This window comes from Ambystoma mexicanum, chromosome 2q (assembly GCF_040938575.1).
Source record: "Ambystoma mexicanum isolate Mex_15411 chromosome 2q, UKY_AmexF1_1, whole genome shotgun sequence".
Classification (NCBI taxonomy): Eukaryota; Metazoa; Chordata; class Amphibia; order Caudata; family Ambystomatidae; genus Ambystoma; species Ambystoma mexicanum.
Genome location: NC_090924.1, coordinates 1,272,701,301 through 1,272,719,485, shown reverse-complemented (window position 1 = coordinate 1,272,719,485; position 18,185 = coordinate 1,272,701,301). Strand labels below are relative to the sequence as shown.

The following is an 18,185-nucleotide window of genomic DNA, read 5'->3' as shown; positions in this document are numbered from 1 at the left end:
CAACTCCCATCAACCCTCACCAACTCCCGTCATCCCTGACCAACCCCCCACCAACTCCCACCATCCCTGACCAACTCCCATCATCCCTGACCAACTCCCGTCATCCCTGACCAACTCCCATCATCCCTGACCAACTCCATTCGTCCCTCACCAACTCCCATCGTCCCTCAGCAACTCCCATCATCCCTCACCAACTCCCACCATCCCTGACCAACTCCCATCATCCCTCACCAATTCCCATAATCCCTCACCAATTCCCATAATCCCTCACCAACACCCATCATCCCTCACCAACTCCCATCATCCCTCAGCAAAGACCATGCTGCTTAGAGCTGATGGGAGTTATAGTCCCAAATGTCTGGAGGGCCAAAGGTTGCAGTTCCCTAACTGTCTTGGGTAGGTTGTGTGCTGGGACAGAGACATATCAGGGGGGCAGCAGAGGGAAAAGGCACCGTCACATGATATGCAGAAAGTAAAAAATAGGTGCATACCTAAGCGGTATAAACATGCATGAGTAACACATCCTGTCATGGACCGAAATAAACACTGGCCCCTTAAGAGAAAGAACAACAGGAATGGGAGGGCACCTGGGAGCGCGGAGGAAAGGGAGGGGCTAGAGACAGGAAGTTTATTGGATGACGTATGACAGTAAAGGAGGCTCAACGTTGCTGACTCTCCGTGTGTATTGCTTGAGTAAGGGGCTGCGGCCCTAACACATCCTATGTACAAAGAAAACATATTTTCGAAGCTACATTCTCGTACTTAAAGGCATAGTAACACAAACTTTTTAAAAAGGTGTATTTTCAAAACCTTATCAAGATATTTATTTTTCAAATCTTGGTGTTTGAAACTTGAAGACTTCTACTGGCTACAGCACCTCAGTGTTCGCAACGGGCCTTGCATCGTGTAGAAGCATCAGTGCTGCAGCATTGATTAATCAAATACAAAGAGGGCAAGGACTAAGAGAGGTCCCACCCCCCCTCCCCCGCCACGCCTTGACACCAAAAAAGACACTCCTTCACATAGATTCTCAACATGGACGGCTTCATCTCCACAGCCTGCAACATCCCCACAAAGCGCTCAGCCCCACTATTCTGATGAATCTTTCCAGGGGGCAACGGCTAATGCAAAAAGACCCGTAAGACGGGTTTACTCCCACTTTTTCTCCATTACTTGCAAGTGTGCAGGATGTCATGATATGATAGGTTATTTATAACGCGCTTAATACCCAAAAGTTTCTAAGCGCGGACCCGGCAGGGATCGAACCTGTGTTGCTCTGTGTCGTCTTGCTTTCAAAGCAAGCATGTTGCCGCTGAGCTATCCTCCCGAGACAGTCATCATTATAGTGCTTTGGAATTACTTTTCAATCACAGTGTTCCTTCCCCTCTCTCTAGATATTCTGTATGGCCAAAAGTGAAGCACCAAACAGCAGGTGCCGGAAGGGCAGATGCGTTGCTAGGGGGGGCTAAAAGGGCTATAGCCCCAGGTCTTTTGGTTGTATCCCCGGATAGAAGCTCAGAGGTTACAACCAAAAAGGCTAGCTAGCCCCCAGTCCTGACAGTCCGAAAATTAGCATAGCCCCGGATCTTTTCCAGACCTAGCAACACCCCTGCGGAAGGGTGTCATTCAAATTTGGATAAGTTCTTCAAGCGCCCATCGATGGTTTCTCAGCATAGCAGGAGGGACATTTTCTATACATGTGTTCTCTTAAATGCCAGCCAGGGCTACTTCTAAAGAAAGTCAATTCCATATGGCAGGATAGGGTGACAGCAGCAGGGAGGACACCAGAGGGGGTGACATATTGGTGAAAAGTGCTCCGTTACACTGCACGATGAGGTGGCAAATGGTCTTGTCCTAAGACGGCATTTGACATGGAACGGCATACCTCCTTGCACTGACCATGATCACAATTGACCTAGGACCATATACGCTCTTAAGGATTCTTCTGTGAATCATTTCTTGGCCAGCAACAGCAGTGATGTCTAGGGAGGCGTGATATGCTTGAGAAATCTCAGAAGGTTATATCCTGTATCACGCAAACTTGATGCCAAAGGTTTATTTATTGAGGGCCGTCGGCCAATGACGGAAACCAGTTGAGGGTTTTTCCAAGGGTCATGATATTACTGGAATATGACCGGGTAAACTCATTCAAGTTTGAAAGCTGCATCCTTGTTTGGGGTTTCGTCTCTTTTCTTCTGAGATGCTCAAGAGTGAGTGGAGAAATTAAGTGAGTGAAAGCAACAGCACCGCAGCTCTCTGACCGGTTCTGCTGAGTATCACCCCGTTACCCTGGATACAGCCAATCCGGACCGAGGTCATCCCCGCACCCTCATGTTAACACCACAAGATCTGCTTTCGAGGCCATTTATGAACACACTTTATATACATTGTAGCAGCAGACAAGACACCAGAAGAACAACGTTAGACACATTCCCAAACAAAAATGATGATAACATCCAGTGCTTCCTCTGTGACAGGGAGCTGCCTTTTGACGTTTATAAGATTCTTTGTCTTTGGTGAAGTGGAGTGTGTTTCCCTTTTTAGTTCTGCTCATGTTGGCACCACCTTGCGAGGTTAAAGATATTGGGAGTGGCTGTGGGGAAATAGGGATGTTTGCGGAAGCAATGAGGGGTTCCAGGAGTCCTTAGGCTAATTTAGCTTGGGATCGTTCATACGTGGCACTTTAGCACAATTTTTGTTTTTGGTTTTAGCTCATTGGTAGTGATTAACTCGTATCTAATGAGATTACCTAATTTTGGGTAAAAGGTGATGGTTCTGGGCCAACATTATATTTGGTTCCTGGAAGACACGTTAGCAACAATTAAATGCAACCAAAGATATTGTTGCAGACACACGGCATGTGGCATTGCACAAAGAGTGCCCGCAGCCTGGTGTGGTGGTTGAAGAATATTGATGGTGTGTCCAGGGCAGTGCTAGGATGATGCACTCCTCTGCCATGGCAGTTGTCCTTCATCCATGTAGGCTGCTTCCTGATCTCTGTGCTTGAGACCTGGGAGGATTCCTGAATGATACCCTTCAACAAAGCCTAAGATGTCGACTTTACCACTGCGTGTTTGCCTGTTCATCAGAAGTTTCATGTAGGTGCAAATGTATATTTCTTTCAATGCATGTCATTAATGCACGCTGAACGTTTTCATTTAGCAAATACCCAGAGACAATACAGCAGCATCACACACCCTTCTGTTCCCTGCCCCATGATCTATAAGCTAGTGGCTTTGTCTCGGAAACAAATGGATATTGTCACAAATAAGATTAGGTATGGTTGCTTAATGGAAGAGTGGAATCAGGAATCATGAGTTCTAATCCTAGATTCTTTTGTTGACCTCATTGTTTGGTCTTGGTCAAATTACTTTATCTCCATGTGCCTTCGTCGTCTTCTGTGCCGAAATTGTACATCTCATGTACATTGTTGCCTTCCAATGGTCACTCTGCAAATGTCTTTAGCTTAAAGGTGCCCAGCAACATGAAGGCAGTGGTTAGAAAGTATGTCAAGACCAGTTAACCTTTGTAGTCTTCGTAGCTCTGGGCATGTAATTATCACTGATTAGACCCCCTCATTTTCCTCATAAGGCAGTCCACTTAAATCAGAAATGTCAGCGTTAGTTGGCATAGGTCAACAATCAGAGACGTTAGCCTCCAGGAGTCAAGGGTGGTCAATCTGAGGCAGAGGCATCGGATAAAAGGTGCCCTCATTTGCTGATCAGAGTTCATGACCTTGCATGGCAATCTCTATATATAGGTCGTGGGAGCACGATTTCTGGAAGAATAGTGACTAATGATCAGATTTGAGGCACTCTGGGTAGTAAAAGTATGCAGAAATACCAACTGCCATGTGCACTAAGTAAAAAACCTGGTCCACGTATGCAAAAAATACCTGTTCACTCTGATGATGCCTATTGGTCGGACCGTTGGGCATCGCCCTATGAGCAAGACCATCCTGATAGGAGGTGTAGTGAAAGCGATGCACCTTACAGCCTTGTATAAAAGCCCTGCTCAGTCATCATTCCCAGTCGGTCTGGCATGACTACGTGTTGCTTCTGATTGTTTAGTAGAGCAGAGGCAGGTTCATTTACATGTCAGGCAGTTGTTTGACAGGTTCTACCTAGCCTCGCTGGTCCTCCATGGCCACAGTCTTGTCAGGCAATTCTCTTGGATTTTCACCATGCTAGCCTGTTTCTGACCTAGGGTAAATCTAAAATCGAGATCCGCTAGTAGTTGACCATTCTATTGCTTTGTAGGAAGCACTTCTGCTTCCGGTGTTTCCTCCGGCCTCCCATGCTCTGCAGCCAGATACTGGCAGGGAAACATTGTCTCCAATCTGTGTTGATTTTCCCATGCTAATATGCCAGAGTCCTCTGCACTACCCGAGAAGGAATAATTGCTGCTAAACCTTTCATCTACACGCCCTCCTGGAATACAATAACTCTAGCCTAATGTTGCCCAACTGCATGCATGTGTTTGTTAGAGGAGACCATGTAGCTCTGTGATCTAACATAACTTATATGTGGCCTAATATAATGTTCTTAGGCCTTCACCCCTCAGGCCTCTGTGCAGACTGCGGTACTTGTCGAGCCATCGTTCAGGGGCTTGATGATTGCCTCTGCATACTGAATGAGGTCCATCACTGCATTGTGGTGATGTTAGATCTCTAATGTACCCAGGCTCCACTCCTCAGGCTTCTATGCAGAGTGTGGTTCTGAGGCAGCATTCTTGCAGGAGCTTGATAACTCTGTCGTATACTTGATAAGGGCCATCAATGCATTGTGCTGCTGTTAGATCCGCAGCAGCGTTTGATGTCATTGATCATGGAATTCTCTTAAAAATACAAATGGCCCATATGGGAGTTGATTTACATCTGTCTCATGTGATACATTTAAGGTAGTGAACACTTGTGACCACCCATCCCATCCAACTTTGACCCATGTTTCCTTCGATATCTCACCAAGACCGGTTTTGTATCCTACTGTGCCCAACTTTTAAGATGAGCCATTTGGTGTTCCTCAAGATCTTGGGTATCGAAGCCCACAGCTATGCAGGAAACCCCCAAGTATACCTCAGGGCTCAATCAAGTTAGGACATCAGGCATCTCTGGGGTTTGCCTACATGCCCTTAAGGCCTGGATAATTCTCCCTCCCTCCCCAAAATATGTTTCATACAGTCCTCGCCCCTATCCCATTTCTCAGCACTGGAACAGCAAAGCCTGGCTGAAGTTGATAGGAATTTATCAGTGCTAGTGTCTCATGAGAACTCCTGGGTTTTTGGGTTGGATTATGCCCTAAATATGTGAACACATATGGAGACCTTTCATTGTTCATTTTTTTATTTATTTTTTATTTGTGGATTTCTTTTATTATGAGTTGATGCTGTTTATTAATGCACCAAACCTGTATACTAGATACTTAAAAGCGCACATTTTGCACAGCCCCTGCTGGGGAAGTTACATTTCTTCTAGTGAAGATCTCAAAGCAGTCGTCTAGGCTTTGGTTTTGAAGTCTGGTATTGGGCGTTTCAGAGTCCCCAATGGTTCCGCTGAAAGCGGTGCTGCACTCAGTCATTGGCCATTCAATATATACCGTCCTACTTTTGTATTCACATTTTTATTGAATTATTTACAATATAGCAAGACAACAACAGACAAGCCGGGAAAAAGCACAGAATATAAATTTACATCAGATCCAAAAACCTTCCTCAAATTATATTAAAATGACTTGTTCAAACAAGGACATTTTGCAGATATCTTGAATCCATGTCGACCTTGATCGGAAGTTGGCATTCTTCCCGTCTCTCAATGTGATCTTTTTAGCAGAGAGGGATGCTCTAAAAACAACAACATTTCTGGGGTACGACACATTTTCCAAGAGTTAATCTTCCCCCAAATCAATGGTCTGAAACAGTTCAGCCTGTGACCACACCCCCAACAAGCATCTGAGTCACTAAACCCCCTAGCACACAATTTGGTTGGAGTCCAATAAACATTGCTAAGAATTTTTATCTGCCACACTCTTTTCCCAAGATTTAATGAGGTCAGAGCTAGATTCCTGCATAGATTCTCCCATCTCCCTTCCGTCATCTCAGTGCCAATTGAATCCGAGCAAGACCCGAGGAGGTCTTCCTGTAGCTAATTTGCAGTCTGTGCACATTGAAAGAATAGTATCCTTTCTTTTTGAAATCCAACAGGCAATCTTTGAGATCATATTTTCCATGCATTTGAGCTCCCCCAATTGCTGTCTTCAATTTCCTGTGTTCACAATAGTTGCAATCCTCAAGGTGTTTCAATAACAACAGCGTATTAAAGGGGATCCACTTTTTGTCCACAAATAAATTACCAATCCACTGTACAGCATTTAAAAACCATTTCCCATCAATCTGTACCCTTGGATTCAGCCATATTGACGATGTTGCCAAAAGGGAGGTGTTTCCTTTGGCAGCTCCTCAAGTTTACGCCAAGTCTTCCTTAGGAATTCTGCCGCTGGAGAAGAAGCATAACCTCTGGCATTCCTATTCGTCAAGAGTGCCTCAGGTGCAAGTGGCGTGTTCATGCCAGAGTAAGCCCGCACCCACATGTCAGGCGATTCTTCGAGAAAAGGGATTAAATGAATTGCAGAAAAAGCTAAATGATACAAAGCGACATCTGGAACTCCCAAGCCTCCTTTGTCACACAGGAATTGTAGTTGGCAGAGCTTTAAATGTGGTTTTTTGTGCTCCCATAGAAAACTCTGTATGAGGCCTCCTATTTCAGTAACAATAAGATTACGTGCAGAAAGAGGTATGTTGATGTGAGGAGCAGATGTCATCTTGATGGCGTTGACCTTCCTCCCAAAGTGATAATTTCAGTTCTGGCCACCTTGCCAAGTCCATTTTCAAATTTGGTGTCGGGTATCTCATGTTTTCATCCATCATAGGTCTGACTTCTTTAGTTACCCATACTCCTAAGAATCTCATCTTTTCTGGACACCAGCGGCAGTGAAGGCCTCTATCTCATCAAGACCAGAAGGGTAGATTCCAACTCTTGCAGCACTAGTAGCATATCATCAGCGTATAGCCATACTATCTGTAATGCGTCTCCATATTGGACTCCCTGCATCTCTGCATCAGTTCTTATGCTCAGAGTCAATGGTTCTAATGCCAGAATGACTAGTAAAGGTGAGAGGGTGACCTGATAGCCTTGTCTCGTACCTCTTTCAAGTTCAAAACCTTCATACCTTTATTTTACACACTCTCCCCATGAAGGCAAGTTGTAATCTATGCTCTCTGACTCGCTAAGCCATTCATCTGAGCCAGCCTGAGGGCTTGGCTAGTAGATTGAACATTCAAGGCAGTCAAAGAGAATCTTAGTGTAGCCAGTTCCTCTACTTGGAGTCCCACGCTTATGGAAAACAGAACCTTGAAGAAACCATTCACTGAGCCACAACATGAGTACTCCTCTTATTTCTGCAGTAAGAATCACCTTTTACTCAAACCTGTTTACTTTGTGTTCAGGAAAGTCTAAAAGACTGTGTTTTTATTGTATTTCTTTCTAGGTAATATTACTGTTCTTATAGGGCTCAATTCTCATGGTAATTTTGTACATTGTTCGCTTTGATCCATTTTTTAATGATTTTATATTTTAGAATTGTGTATAGCGCTCAGATGCCAATGGCTTGTGTTTCACCAAAGGAACGTTCCTATGAGAAATACCCCTATTTTAACAGCACCGTCTTCTGCACTAGTGTCTGACCGTGCAATCGTCCGTGCATAGCCCTTTTTCGCGTACACAGACTGTTTCAGGTTATATTTGATTTGACATTTCTGCCATTTTTCCAAACCATTTGTTGTTTTACTCCTAAATTTCCTATTTTATTATTTTAGCAAAACTTGGAGACACGCGAGAGCTTGAAGATTTCATTGCAGATCTGGATAAAGTGCTAGAAGGTAAGTGCTGCTTACATTATTTTAAAGGGCCTGTTAATGCAAAATCCCTCCCTGTGGAATTCCCTGTATTGGCACAGTTCTCATTGTTACTCATAGTCAACATTTGATGAAAGACCCCTTCACGCAGGTAAGCATCAGTCTGTAGGCAACCCGGGCATTTCTCAAACCCCATAGTTACCTCTTCCCTTCATCGAGAGGTGAGGCGAGTCCCTCCCATGGCCTGATGGGTTTACTTACACCTCCAGGTTCACGGTGTCTTATCTTCCTCAATATGCACCTTGCGCATAATGATGGCATGGTTTCAGCATAAGTACAGCAGTGGAGCCCTTCTTAAGGCCTATGGGACTGGACACAATTTTGAGTCCAAAGGTTTGCAAGATATTTAATAGCCATTTTCTTATCTGGTCTTTCGAGGTGAACGATTCCTCATGTCCCCATTGTCATGTTTCTTCTGCAAATTCCTGCCCAAGTCTTCCTGTCAGGGAACATGAATAAGGCTGCTTTCCCTTGCTTTTCAGCTGCTTAACTTATATTATAAAGGTCACCAGTAAAGGGCCTCCCTGGCTTCCCTTGCATGTATCCTGGGCATACACCCATCCAGCCTACCACATGCATAGTGATCACTCTGCGGGCATTGAACAGTTTCTATGATCTGCACGGTAAACTATGTTTCCACCTATCTCCAGCAGCCTGTCTCCACTCATTGTAGTGTGTTAGGCTCCAAGTCAGGAAAGACTACAATGTGTAGGTGTACCTGCGCTGGAGAATGACCTGCTGCAATGGTGTGGACACAAGCATCCACTGGGGTCATGGGTGGACTGGTCATTAACCTTACTGGCCTGCTGCATGAATGCATCCAGGACTGCTCGCCAGGTGATTTACGTCTGCTTCACTGGGCATGTCCTTCCCCACAAGCCCAGGGGCTGTTTCCAATGGGAAATGCCAGGGCTGTTTGTGCTTTCCCACTCTGCTCCTGATGGTGGTTTACATTGCTCACATTTCATTGGTTCCCTCGCGATACATTAGGCATGGTGCTCAGGCTCTTTGCGCAAGTACAATTCTTGTGTAGGCTCTTTAGTGAGGCCTGGCCTGATATCCCTAAACTCTGCCTCACGCGCCAATGTTAGGAACCAGTGACTTTGCTCCCTGTTGCCCTGCTGACCATTCTCAGGCGTGTGCGTCTGTGGAACCCGAGCATCCAACCTGGTAGCGAGACCATGTGTTTTCTCCCCCAGTAAGGCATGCTTCAAGCAACCCTACATCCCTCAAGAATTTCTCACCATGCCCCCTGTTCCAACTTGTAGCAACAAGTGTAGTTGTACACCTATGTACACTCTGGCCTGCTTCCTATCAGGCATGGCACTGACTGCCTCCTGTACTGCTGGTCTGGGCACTCCTTTCAATGACATTATGCAAAGTCGACCTAGCTTTCAAGGGCACGTTTCTGTAAACTCATTCCTTTTACAAATAGTCTAGTCCACCACTGTCACCCACTGAAGTGTACCTCCTCATCTCTTGGATATCAAAGCATTGATAATAGTAAGCAGTGTTGGTGCGACTAGGGGCAGAGATGACCCAACATCTGCAGAAAGTGATACTCAACTGTCCGCATGGCACTCTACCCGATACCCTTTCTGGGGAGTCTGTAACATTTGACCCTCCAGATGTTTTGCACTATAACTCTAATGGTCCCCACCATTGATTATGCTGGGTAGGATTAATGAGAGTAGTTGTCCAAACCATCTGGAGATGCAAAGGTTGTAAGGATGCAGACCCCTGCCACAGCATTGCTCAGTCTGAAATAATGCTCTGGGGGTATAGCTGAAGGGCAATGTGCTCGCCTTGGAAGCAAGACGACGCATAGCAGCACACGTTCGATCCCCGGATGTGCGCTTAGAAACCTCTGGGTATTAAGCACGTTATAAATAACCAATTACTAAATAATGGTGTTCTGATTTTGAAATATCTAATGTCTCCTTTTTATTTTCCAGGGATGTGACATCAGAAGTAATAGTCGTCACCTAGCTGTCGGGCTGCCAATTCCATCGAGAAGACAATCCTTGATGTCAGCACATTGCAGAACTATTTACACCTTCTTGTTCTTGGAAGAGTCAAGTGTTGGAGCTCCCCCACACCCCTTTGAGTGTATGTGGAGGCTGCAGTGAAGAGCATGACCTCTATGTGCCCCCAAAAGACAGATTACATCAGCCTCTATATCATACTGTTGTTTTCAAAAACCAAAAGGTTTGGGGGATCTTTGAATGTCTATAAAGGGAGCAGCTGGAACATGCTATATACTACTTCCTACCCATTTATACAATGTGGTCCCTCACTGCACAAGCTATCATGACCATCTCAAAGAGCCAATGAAAAAGTAACTACTGTCTATAATGTTGCCACAATGTTGCCCAAAGCCTAGAGTCACAGGAGAGAGCTGACTCCTAGAACTGGTATGGCGGCAGGTAATATTGTTTCAAGCGGAAAGAAGTGGCAATGTTACTCTGATAAACCAGTCCACAGTTTGTGCCAAAGGCCACCACTCTAGACAATGATGAACCATGCAACACTTCTGTACAAGTGGGCAAAGACAGCGAGCCAACATCCGAAGTGCCACACCATGGATGCAATCGCCATTGGCATGCCAATGATGCCCTCTTTGAGAAAGTCTGGGGTGGTGACGTTCATCGTTAAAGCGTAATTGGCCTTCATTATCTACGATTCTGCTTTCCTTCCTTGTCCCTCAGAGCTGCTCTAGAGTTTTAAATCGGCCTTTTACTAGGAGGCATTGAATCTGGGAAGGCTGCTCGCTTGCAGGTGAAGATGGGAGGGCCCATACCCCTAACGAGAGAGGCAGATTATTAATAACTCTTGGTCTGTAATCCCCTTGCTGCCACCATTTTATGCCTTCGTAGCATTGTAAGAAACTACAACTTATTGGTACTCATTTTATTGACTTGGAAGGATGGAAGGCTAAACTGCATTTGCCAGGCTTGCATTGTGTTATCTCTAGGTTGTGCACCAAAATACATTATCCCACTGAGCTCGTTTAGAATTCACAAGCTATTTATCATCTGACTGCTACTGCTGAAGTATTATGTTTTTTGGTACATATATATCGTTCATGCTCATGGCATAGGGAAAACGTCCTAAGAGGTTATCATGAAAGAGTCAATTTTAAGGGTAAACCTTGCCAAAACAGCCACCAAGTTGGCATATCCAGCACATCATTTAGCTTATTCTTCAAGGGAAAAGCTTAACAATGGCAGGGTCATCAGAGCCTCTTCCTTTCTCCGCCTTGTAATGGAGTCCTTCCCATGGAGTGCTTTGAAGCACAGCACAGGAGGCCATTGCCTTCTGAGATTTGGAAGAAACATGCACAATGTCCTTGGGGAAGAAAGAGCAGGTGCAGTACTTCCCATTCATCACCACCCTGATCTTCTCCTGCATGAATACAGACATTAGCGCCTCTGCAGTTCTCCCATCACCTCATCCCACAAAGTAAACAAAGGGAACTGTCCAGGACATATTCGCATCCCTTTGATCCACTAGCAGTAGCAAAGTGTTTTGTAGAACAACCTTCTGGAAGTCATTTTCCCACAGCATCTGAAACAGCTCTGCTATTCTATGGCCTTACCCAGTAGGAGTGTTATATGAGTGGTAGAGTCTGCTACACCTGCAAGGGAAGTCATGATGCCAAAGCTCCAATGGAATGGTAGATTGTACTTATCTGCAGTGTAATGACTGGTGAGATAACGCCATAGATGATTGCACCTGCCTCCTTGATCTGTGGATCACATGCCCAGTTCTGTCTGGGTCAAGTACCTTCTCCTTCTAGCATCGATAAGGTGTGAGTGCCACGTATATGAGCAATAAACACTTGTTTTGCAGTGTAGCTAGCACTATATTCAAATGTGTTGTACTTTTGTAGGAAAATTGTGTCAAAACGTAAGCACTTGTTTGGAAAACTGAATGTTTATATTCAAAAGGACCTATTTAGCATAGGTTAAAGCACTGCCAACTTGAGGAAGCTGATTTATTTTTAGGAAGCTAATTGTTTATGCTTCATATGTGAAATGATACAGTGTGAAGAAGAAACAGAATGTACAGAGCACTTCAGAATATCTCACCAGCGTAGCCCACGTTATGAGGGATTAGCCACACTTGTTCAAAATCATGTGTGCGGCCACCACCACTGGTAGTTCAGTCGTTGGCCATCATTGTCTTCTTCCTGAGTTCAATGAAAGCACGAGCAGGTTTAGAGTCAGAATTTAGGTGGCGGAGAGGGTGGGCTTTCAGAGCAGATTGTAAAAAGCCTGGGAGGGTGAAAAATTGCCCTTCTAGAGCAGATCAAGAAAGGGGAGGTGTCTCATTAGATCTGCACTGGGGGGGGGTAGCAGACCACCCATAGAAGATCAGCAAAGGAATGGGGGAGAGAGGTCCCTCGGAAGATCAGGTCAAGAGTGGGAATGGGAGGGACCATGCTCGGGGCAAATCAAGTGAGAAGGAGGAGAGGGGGGCTGCTTGCAGAAAAGATCAAGGAGAGGGAGAGCCTTCTCATAGAATCCAATAAAGGTAGTCAGAGGCAGCTAACATAGAGAATCAAGGCAGAATGAGAGAGACTGCTAAAAGAATTGATTGAGGAGAGAGGAAGTGAGGCTGTTTACTGCATATCAGCACAGTAATGGTAGAGGGAGATTGCTAACAAGACAGCTCAAAAGTATAAGAAACCACAGCTAGCAGCAGTTCACATGGATGCATACAGTTTGGCCGTGGCACAATTTGTCAAAGCCGAATTGACCGTGGTCAATTCGGCCGCAAAGCCAATTTTGCTGCAGCCAAATCCAGCCAAACTGAAACCCCTTACCCACCCCCATGCACTCCCCTACCGACCCCCTACCTACCTTTTCGGCGTCCGCTCATCTTCTGACCCAGCAGCGTCAGATCCGTCGCTCCTACGTGGGTCAGATCCAACTCAGCAGGGTCAGCTTCTCTTTCTTTTTTCTTCCCGTCCCCGCCTCCAAACCTCCAGTTGCGGGGTACACCCCAGCTACCCTCAAAGGCCATCACTACCAAACATGGGGAGCGGGGGACAACCCTGCAAACCCCGCTCCCCATGTTTGCTAGTGATTACCCAAATTGATAGTTTCCAAACGATCGAATGGTACTAGCCAAATTCGGACATAGCCATACGGTCGATTGAAAATGATCAATCTGGGTACTACCGGTCAGACAGGAGAGGTAAAGTGAAGCTGGTCATAGTGGGTAACAAAAGGAAGAATAAAGAGAGCCTTCTCCAAGACCAGATCACAGACAGCAATTAGAATGCTTTTCTTGCAGGTTTGTCAGAAGAGGACCTGATGTGGGGAGGAGTTAGGTCACTTACAAAACAGATCAAGTTGCAATAGAGGAGATTGCCCTCAAGGTAGAAAAAGGAATGAGAGAGAATGGGCTTCTTTTGGAAGATCAGTACGGAAGAGAGGGGGCATTCACAGACCAGACGAGGGCAGGTGAGGGTGGCCACTCACAGAGAAGATTAATTCAGATAAAGAGGCTCTTCACAGAGCAGACAGAGGGTCAGGGCAGGTGGCTCAAGCCCACTATGTGACTGGTGCAAACAGGGTTTCTTTTAAGCCACATTATGGATTTACTTGTACATGATGTATTATAACAATAATTACGTTCATTTTTTTATACAGATATCTATTTTAATTCAATAAACCAAAAAATATAATATGCCAAGTGTTTACTGGTTATTCGTTATTGGTATGTTTGACTAGTTGGAAGACATAAGACCCATTTAATCTACATCACGTTCAATTACCAGTATTGATTTTTTCTAGAAAACTGCAAATTCCTTGCTTTCCTTTCCCCCGGTCCCCACTGTCTATCCCAGGAAAATGTTTGCAAGATTCATTAAAAAGGCAGAACTTTGACAACTTCATGGGCACCATGCTAGAGGTGGTTTACTGCCTCATATGAGTACCTCTTGCGTACCAGAATGAATGTTAACTGGGTGTGCATCCTTTTCAGGTCATGTTTAGTAATGGTGCCCGTGTGAAAGTAAAAGAATGACGGATACTACGGCAACATCGGCTCCATCCTTAAGGTTGCTATGGGACTACCAAGGGTATTTTAACACTGACCCCCTAGTGTCTAAACTTTGATTGTGATCGGTAAGAGCTGCACAAGGTAATTGTAAGTAGTTTCGGGCATATCAATGATGTCACACTAAATATGTACAGTGAACTGGGGATTCTCTGTACCTAGAACAACCTCAGTAGTGCTGGGTGCCACGAAGGACCAAAAGGTGCAACAATTGGACTCAGAAGTTATAGTTTATAGCTTTTATTCTCGCAAGTAAGATAAATCCAGCACAAAGTGAAACTAGCAAAACGCAAAGTCATTGGTAATTGCCGAACAACACCCCCCCCCTTGGATGGCGTAGCTTTCTTTTCCAAGGACGTGTCAGTACTTGAAGATGAGGTAGATGCAGGCATGCCTGTGCTCTCTTGCACATCCCCTCCACTGCTCACAGGCAGAGTCTTATCCTTGTTACCCCGCCTGGGCCAGTCGCTGTGTCGCATCGAGCAGTTGCAGATACAGCTCAAGTTAGGGTTGGATCCAGGAGTCACCTCCATCACTCTTTTGACCCCATACCCTCTTTCTTCTTTGAACTGATGCTAGTCTTCTTGTCCTCGTCTCACTCCTCCTCCCTGTGTCTGGTACTTCTTAGGACCGACCTGGCCCACTTTGGACCTGAGGTCTGTGCTAGGACATTGGGCCTGAAGACTTTTCAGCACTGTATAAATAGCAGATTGCCCAGTGAACTTGGTCTGTTTTCCCAAAGTTATCTGGGTTGACCCTCCTCCAACCCGTTTAGCTATCTAGGCATATGCAATCTTTCAGGTGGTTGGAAGGGGTGGTATATATGTAGATTATGACCACAGGGACCCAGCAACGGCATACGAAATGGCCAGCTTCCACAAGACCCTTGCAATCCCTGTAACCTTGTTGGCAGGGTCCAAGCTGCTTCACAATGCAATCTACTTACTGAAAACCAACCCAACATGGATGTGTCTTCAGGGTATCACTACTATACAGTGATAGAAGTGTACCAGAATGAGTAGTGGAACTGTGACTGTGGCGGGCTACAGAGTAGGAAGGAGCAACGTGGAACACATTTATCAAGGGTTGTAGTCATGCTGGTTGACAGCAATTGACTTGAAATAGACTTCAGTTTAGCTGTAACTGATATCGGTGGTAAAGTGGAGAAGAGTGCTTAAACTTCACAAAGCACAGTTCCGGAATGGTGAAATGGTTGCAAAAAGTAGTGGAGCAGTTAACAGTAAACAATACTCCCGGCCGTTGCCGCTCACTTCGAGCACAGCTACTATAGGGCTGGTTGTTTGGGGCATAGTGGCTGTTCAGAGCTGCCCTGTGGGTGCACTTGCGCTTACATGTTTGGCTTCCAGTCTGAAAGCTCCCCTCCCGCATCCCCACTACTCCCCACTTCTACTCATAACCTTGTGTTGTGACGGTCAGGGAACACATGCCCCCATTGAATGCTTGTGAATATCCACGCCGTTTATACGTTTCATCAACATTTGTAGTGCCCCCCTCGAGCTTCTGCCTGTCACTCCTGGCAAACTACGCGTCCCATTCACACACGAACTTCACAATAACACATGCAAGCAATGTCTAGGCCTGAGGGGTACTTACTCCGATTAAGGCTTTGTGAATGCCTGTTGTTTTATATCCCTTTAAACTCCTCTGTCATGCAGTCTGTCTGTCTCCGCTTGCAGCCTGACTTGTCTCGCCCCCATCTCATGCGCTCTGACACTCTCTCTCATACTCCCCCATCGCTTCTCGTGCTATCTATTTCTGCCACATTTCCGCTCCCAAATGACTCCCTCTCTAGCGCTGCCTCACACTGCAAAGGTCCACCTCTCTCTGTATCTTCCAATCTCTCGCTATTCTTCTTATTTCCTTCCCATCGCCTCCCAGGCTCCCATATGCCTCTCTCTCTAGCGCTGCCTCACACTGCAAAGGTCCACCTCTCTCTGTATCTTCCAAACTCTCACTGTTCTTCTTATTCACCTCCCAGGCTCCCATATGCCTCCCTCTCTCTCTCTTTCTCTCTAGCGCTGCCTCACACTGCCAAGGGCCACCTCTCTCTATATCTTCCAGTCTCTCACTGTTCTTCTTATTCACCTCCCAGGCTCCCAAATGCCTCCCTCTCTCTCTCTCTCTCTTTCTCTCTAGCGCTGCCTCATACTGCCAAGGGGCACCTCTCTCCATATCTTCCAGTCTCTCACTGTTCTTCTTATTCACCTCCCAGGCTCCCAAATGCCTCCCTCTCTCTTTCTCTCTAGCGCTGCCTCACACTGCCAAGGGCCACCTCTCTCTATATCTTCAAATCTCTCACTGTCCTTCTTATTCACCTCCCATCGCCTCCCAGGCTCCCATATGACTCTCTCTCTAGCTCTGCCTCACACTGCAAAGGGCCACCTCTCTCTATATTTTCCAATCTCTCGCTATTCTTCTTATTCACCTCCCATTGCTTCCCAAGCTCCGATATGACTCTCTCTAGCGCTGCCTCACACTGCAAAGGCCCACCTCTCTCTATATCTTCCAATCGCTCACTGTTCTTCTTATTCACCTCCCAGGCTCCCATATGACTCTCTCTCTAGCAATGCCTCACACTGCAAAGGGCCACCTCTCTCTATATCTTCCAATCTCTCACTGCCCTTCTTATTCACCTCCCATTGCCTCCCAGGCTCCCATATGACTCTCTCTCTAGCGCTGCCTCACACTGCAAAGGCCCACCTCTCTCTATATCTTCCAATCTCTCACTGTTCTTCTTATTCACCTCCCATCGCCTCCCAGGCTCCCATACGACTCTCTCTCTAGCGCTGCCTCACACTGCAAAGGGCCACCTCTCTCTATATCTTCCAATCTCTCACTGTCCTTCTTATTCACCTCCCATCGCCTCCCAGGCTCCCATATGACTCTCTCTCTAGCTCTGCCTCACACTGCAAAGGGCCACCTCTCTCTATATCTTCCAATCTCTCGCTATTCTTCTTATTCACCTCCCATCGCCTCCCAGGCTCCCATATGACTCTCTCACTAGCTCTGCCTCACACTGCAAAGGCCCACCTCTCTCTATATCTTCCAATCTCTCACTGTTCTCCTTATTCACCTCCCATCGCCTCCCAGGCTCCCATACGACTCTCTCTCTAGCGCTGCCTCACACTGCAAAGGGCCACCTCTCTCTATATCTTCCAATCTCTCACTGTCCTTCTTATTCACCTCCCATCGCCTCCCAGGCTCCCATATGACTCTCTCTCTAGCTCTGCCTCACACTGCATTGGCCCACCTCTCTCTATATCTTCCAATCTCTCGCTATTCTTCTTATTCACCTCCCATCGCCTCCCAGGCTCCTATATGACTCTCTCACTAGCGCTGCCTCACACTGCCAAGGGCCACCTCTCTCTATATCTTCCAATCTCTCACTGTCCTTCTTATTCACCTCCCATCGCCTCCCAGGCTCCCATATGACTCTCTCTCTAGCTCTGCCTCACACTGCAAAGGGCCTCCTCTCTCTATATCTTCCAATCTCTCGCTATTCTTCTTATTCACCTCCCATCGCCTCCCAGGCTCCCATATGACTCTCTCACTAGCTCTGCCTCACACTGCAAAGGCCCACCTCTCTCTATATCTTCCAATCTCTCGCTATTCTTCTTATTTACCTCCCATCGCATCTCAGGCCATGCCTTTGTTACTCTCCCCGTTGCTGCCTGTTTTTTCCTTCCCCTAGCACAGTCTGTATTGATGTTCTCATTTCTTCCACCGTTATCCTCATGTAGAAAATGTGGTTGCAGTAACCATAGCAACCAAGACACAGGAAAAAACAAGCTGCACACCCTAAAAACCACAAACATTTTCATTTCAAATTCAATATAAGAAGTTGTGGTCACTGCTTCCCGTCTTCTAGACACATGCCTGTAGAAGCAGTTAGATGTTGGTACTGATGTCAACATAAACTTCAAACAGATGTTATACACCAAATCAAGATCCTTTCTGTAAACTCGCACTTATATAGCGTTAACAATCCGAAAACCACATCTCATAGATTCTATATTCGGGGGCGCCAAGGACAGGGAAAAAACCTCCTGTGTTCTATCCAGAGACCTCAAGTAGTCCTGTGTGGGCTGTGAGTTACTCTTTCAATCCAGTCTCATCAACCATTCAGA

The 18,185-nt window shown here is 46.0% G+C and overlaps 1 protein-coding gene across 1 annotated transcript in view; it reads left to right on the top strand.

Moving 5' to 3' along the window:
* The window catches only part of LOC138570087 (regulator of cell cycle RGCC-like), a 75,524-nt gene extending 61,853 nt beyond the window's left edge, over positions 1–13,671 (top strand). Inside the window, exons 4-5 of the mRNA XM_069648680.1 lie at positions 7,870–7,932; positions 9,924–13,671. Coding sequence (XP_069504781.1) covers positions 7,870–7,932; positions 9,924–9,931 — 71 coding nt within the window. The 3' untranslated portion in view covers positions 9,932–13,671. The remainder of the gene's footprint in view (positions 1–7,869; positions 7,933–9,923) is intronic.
* Positions 13,672–18,185: the final 4,514 nt, after the last annotated feature.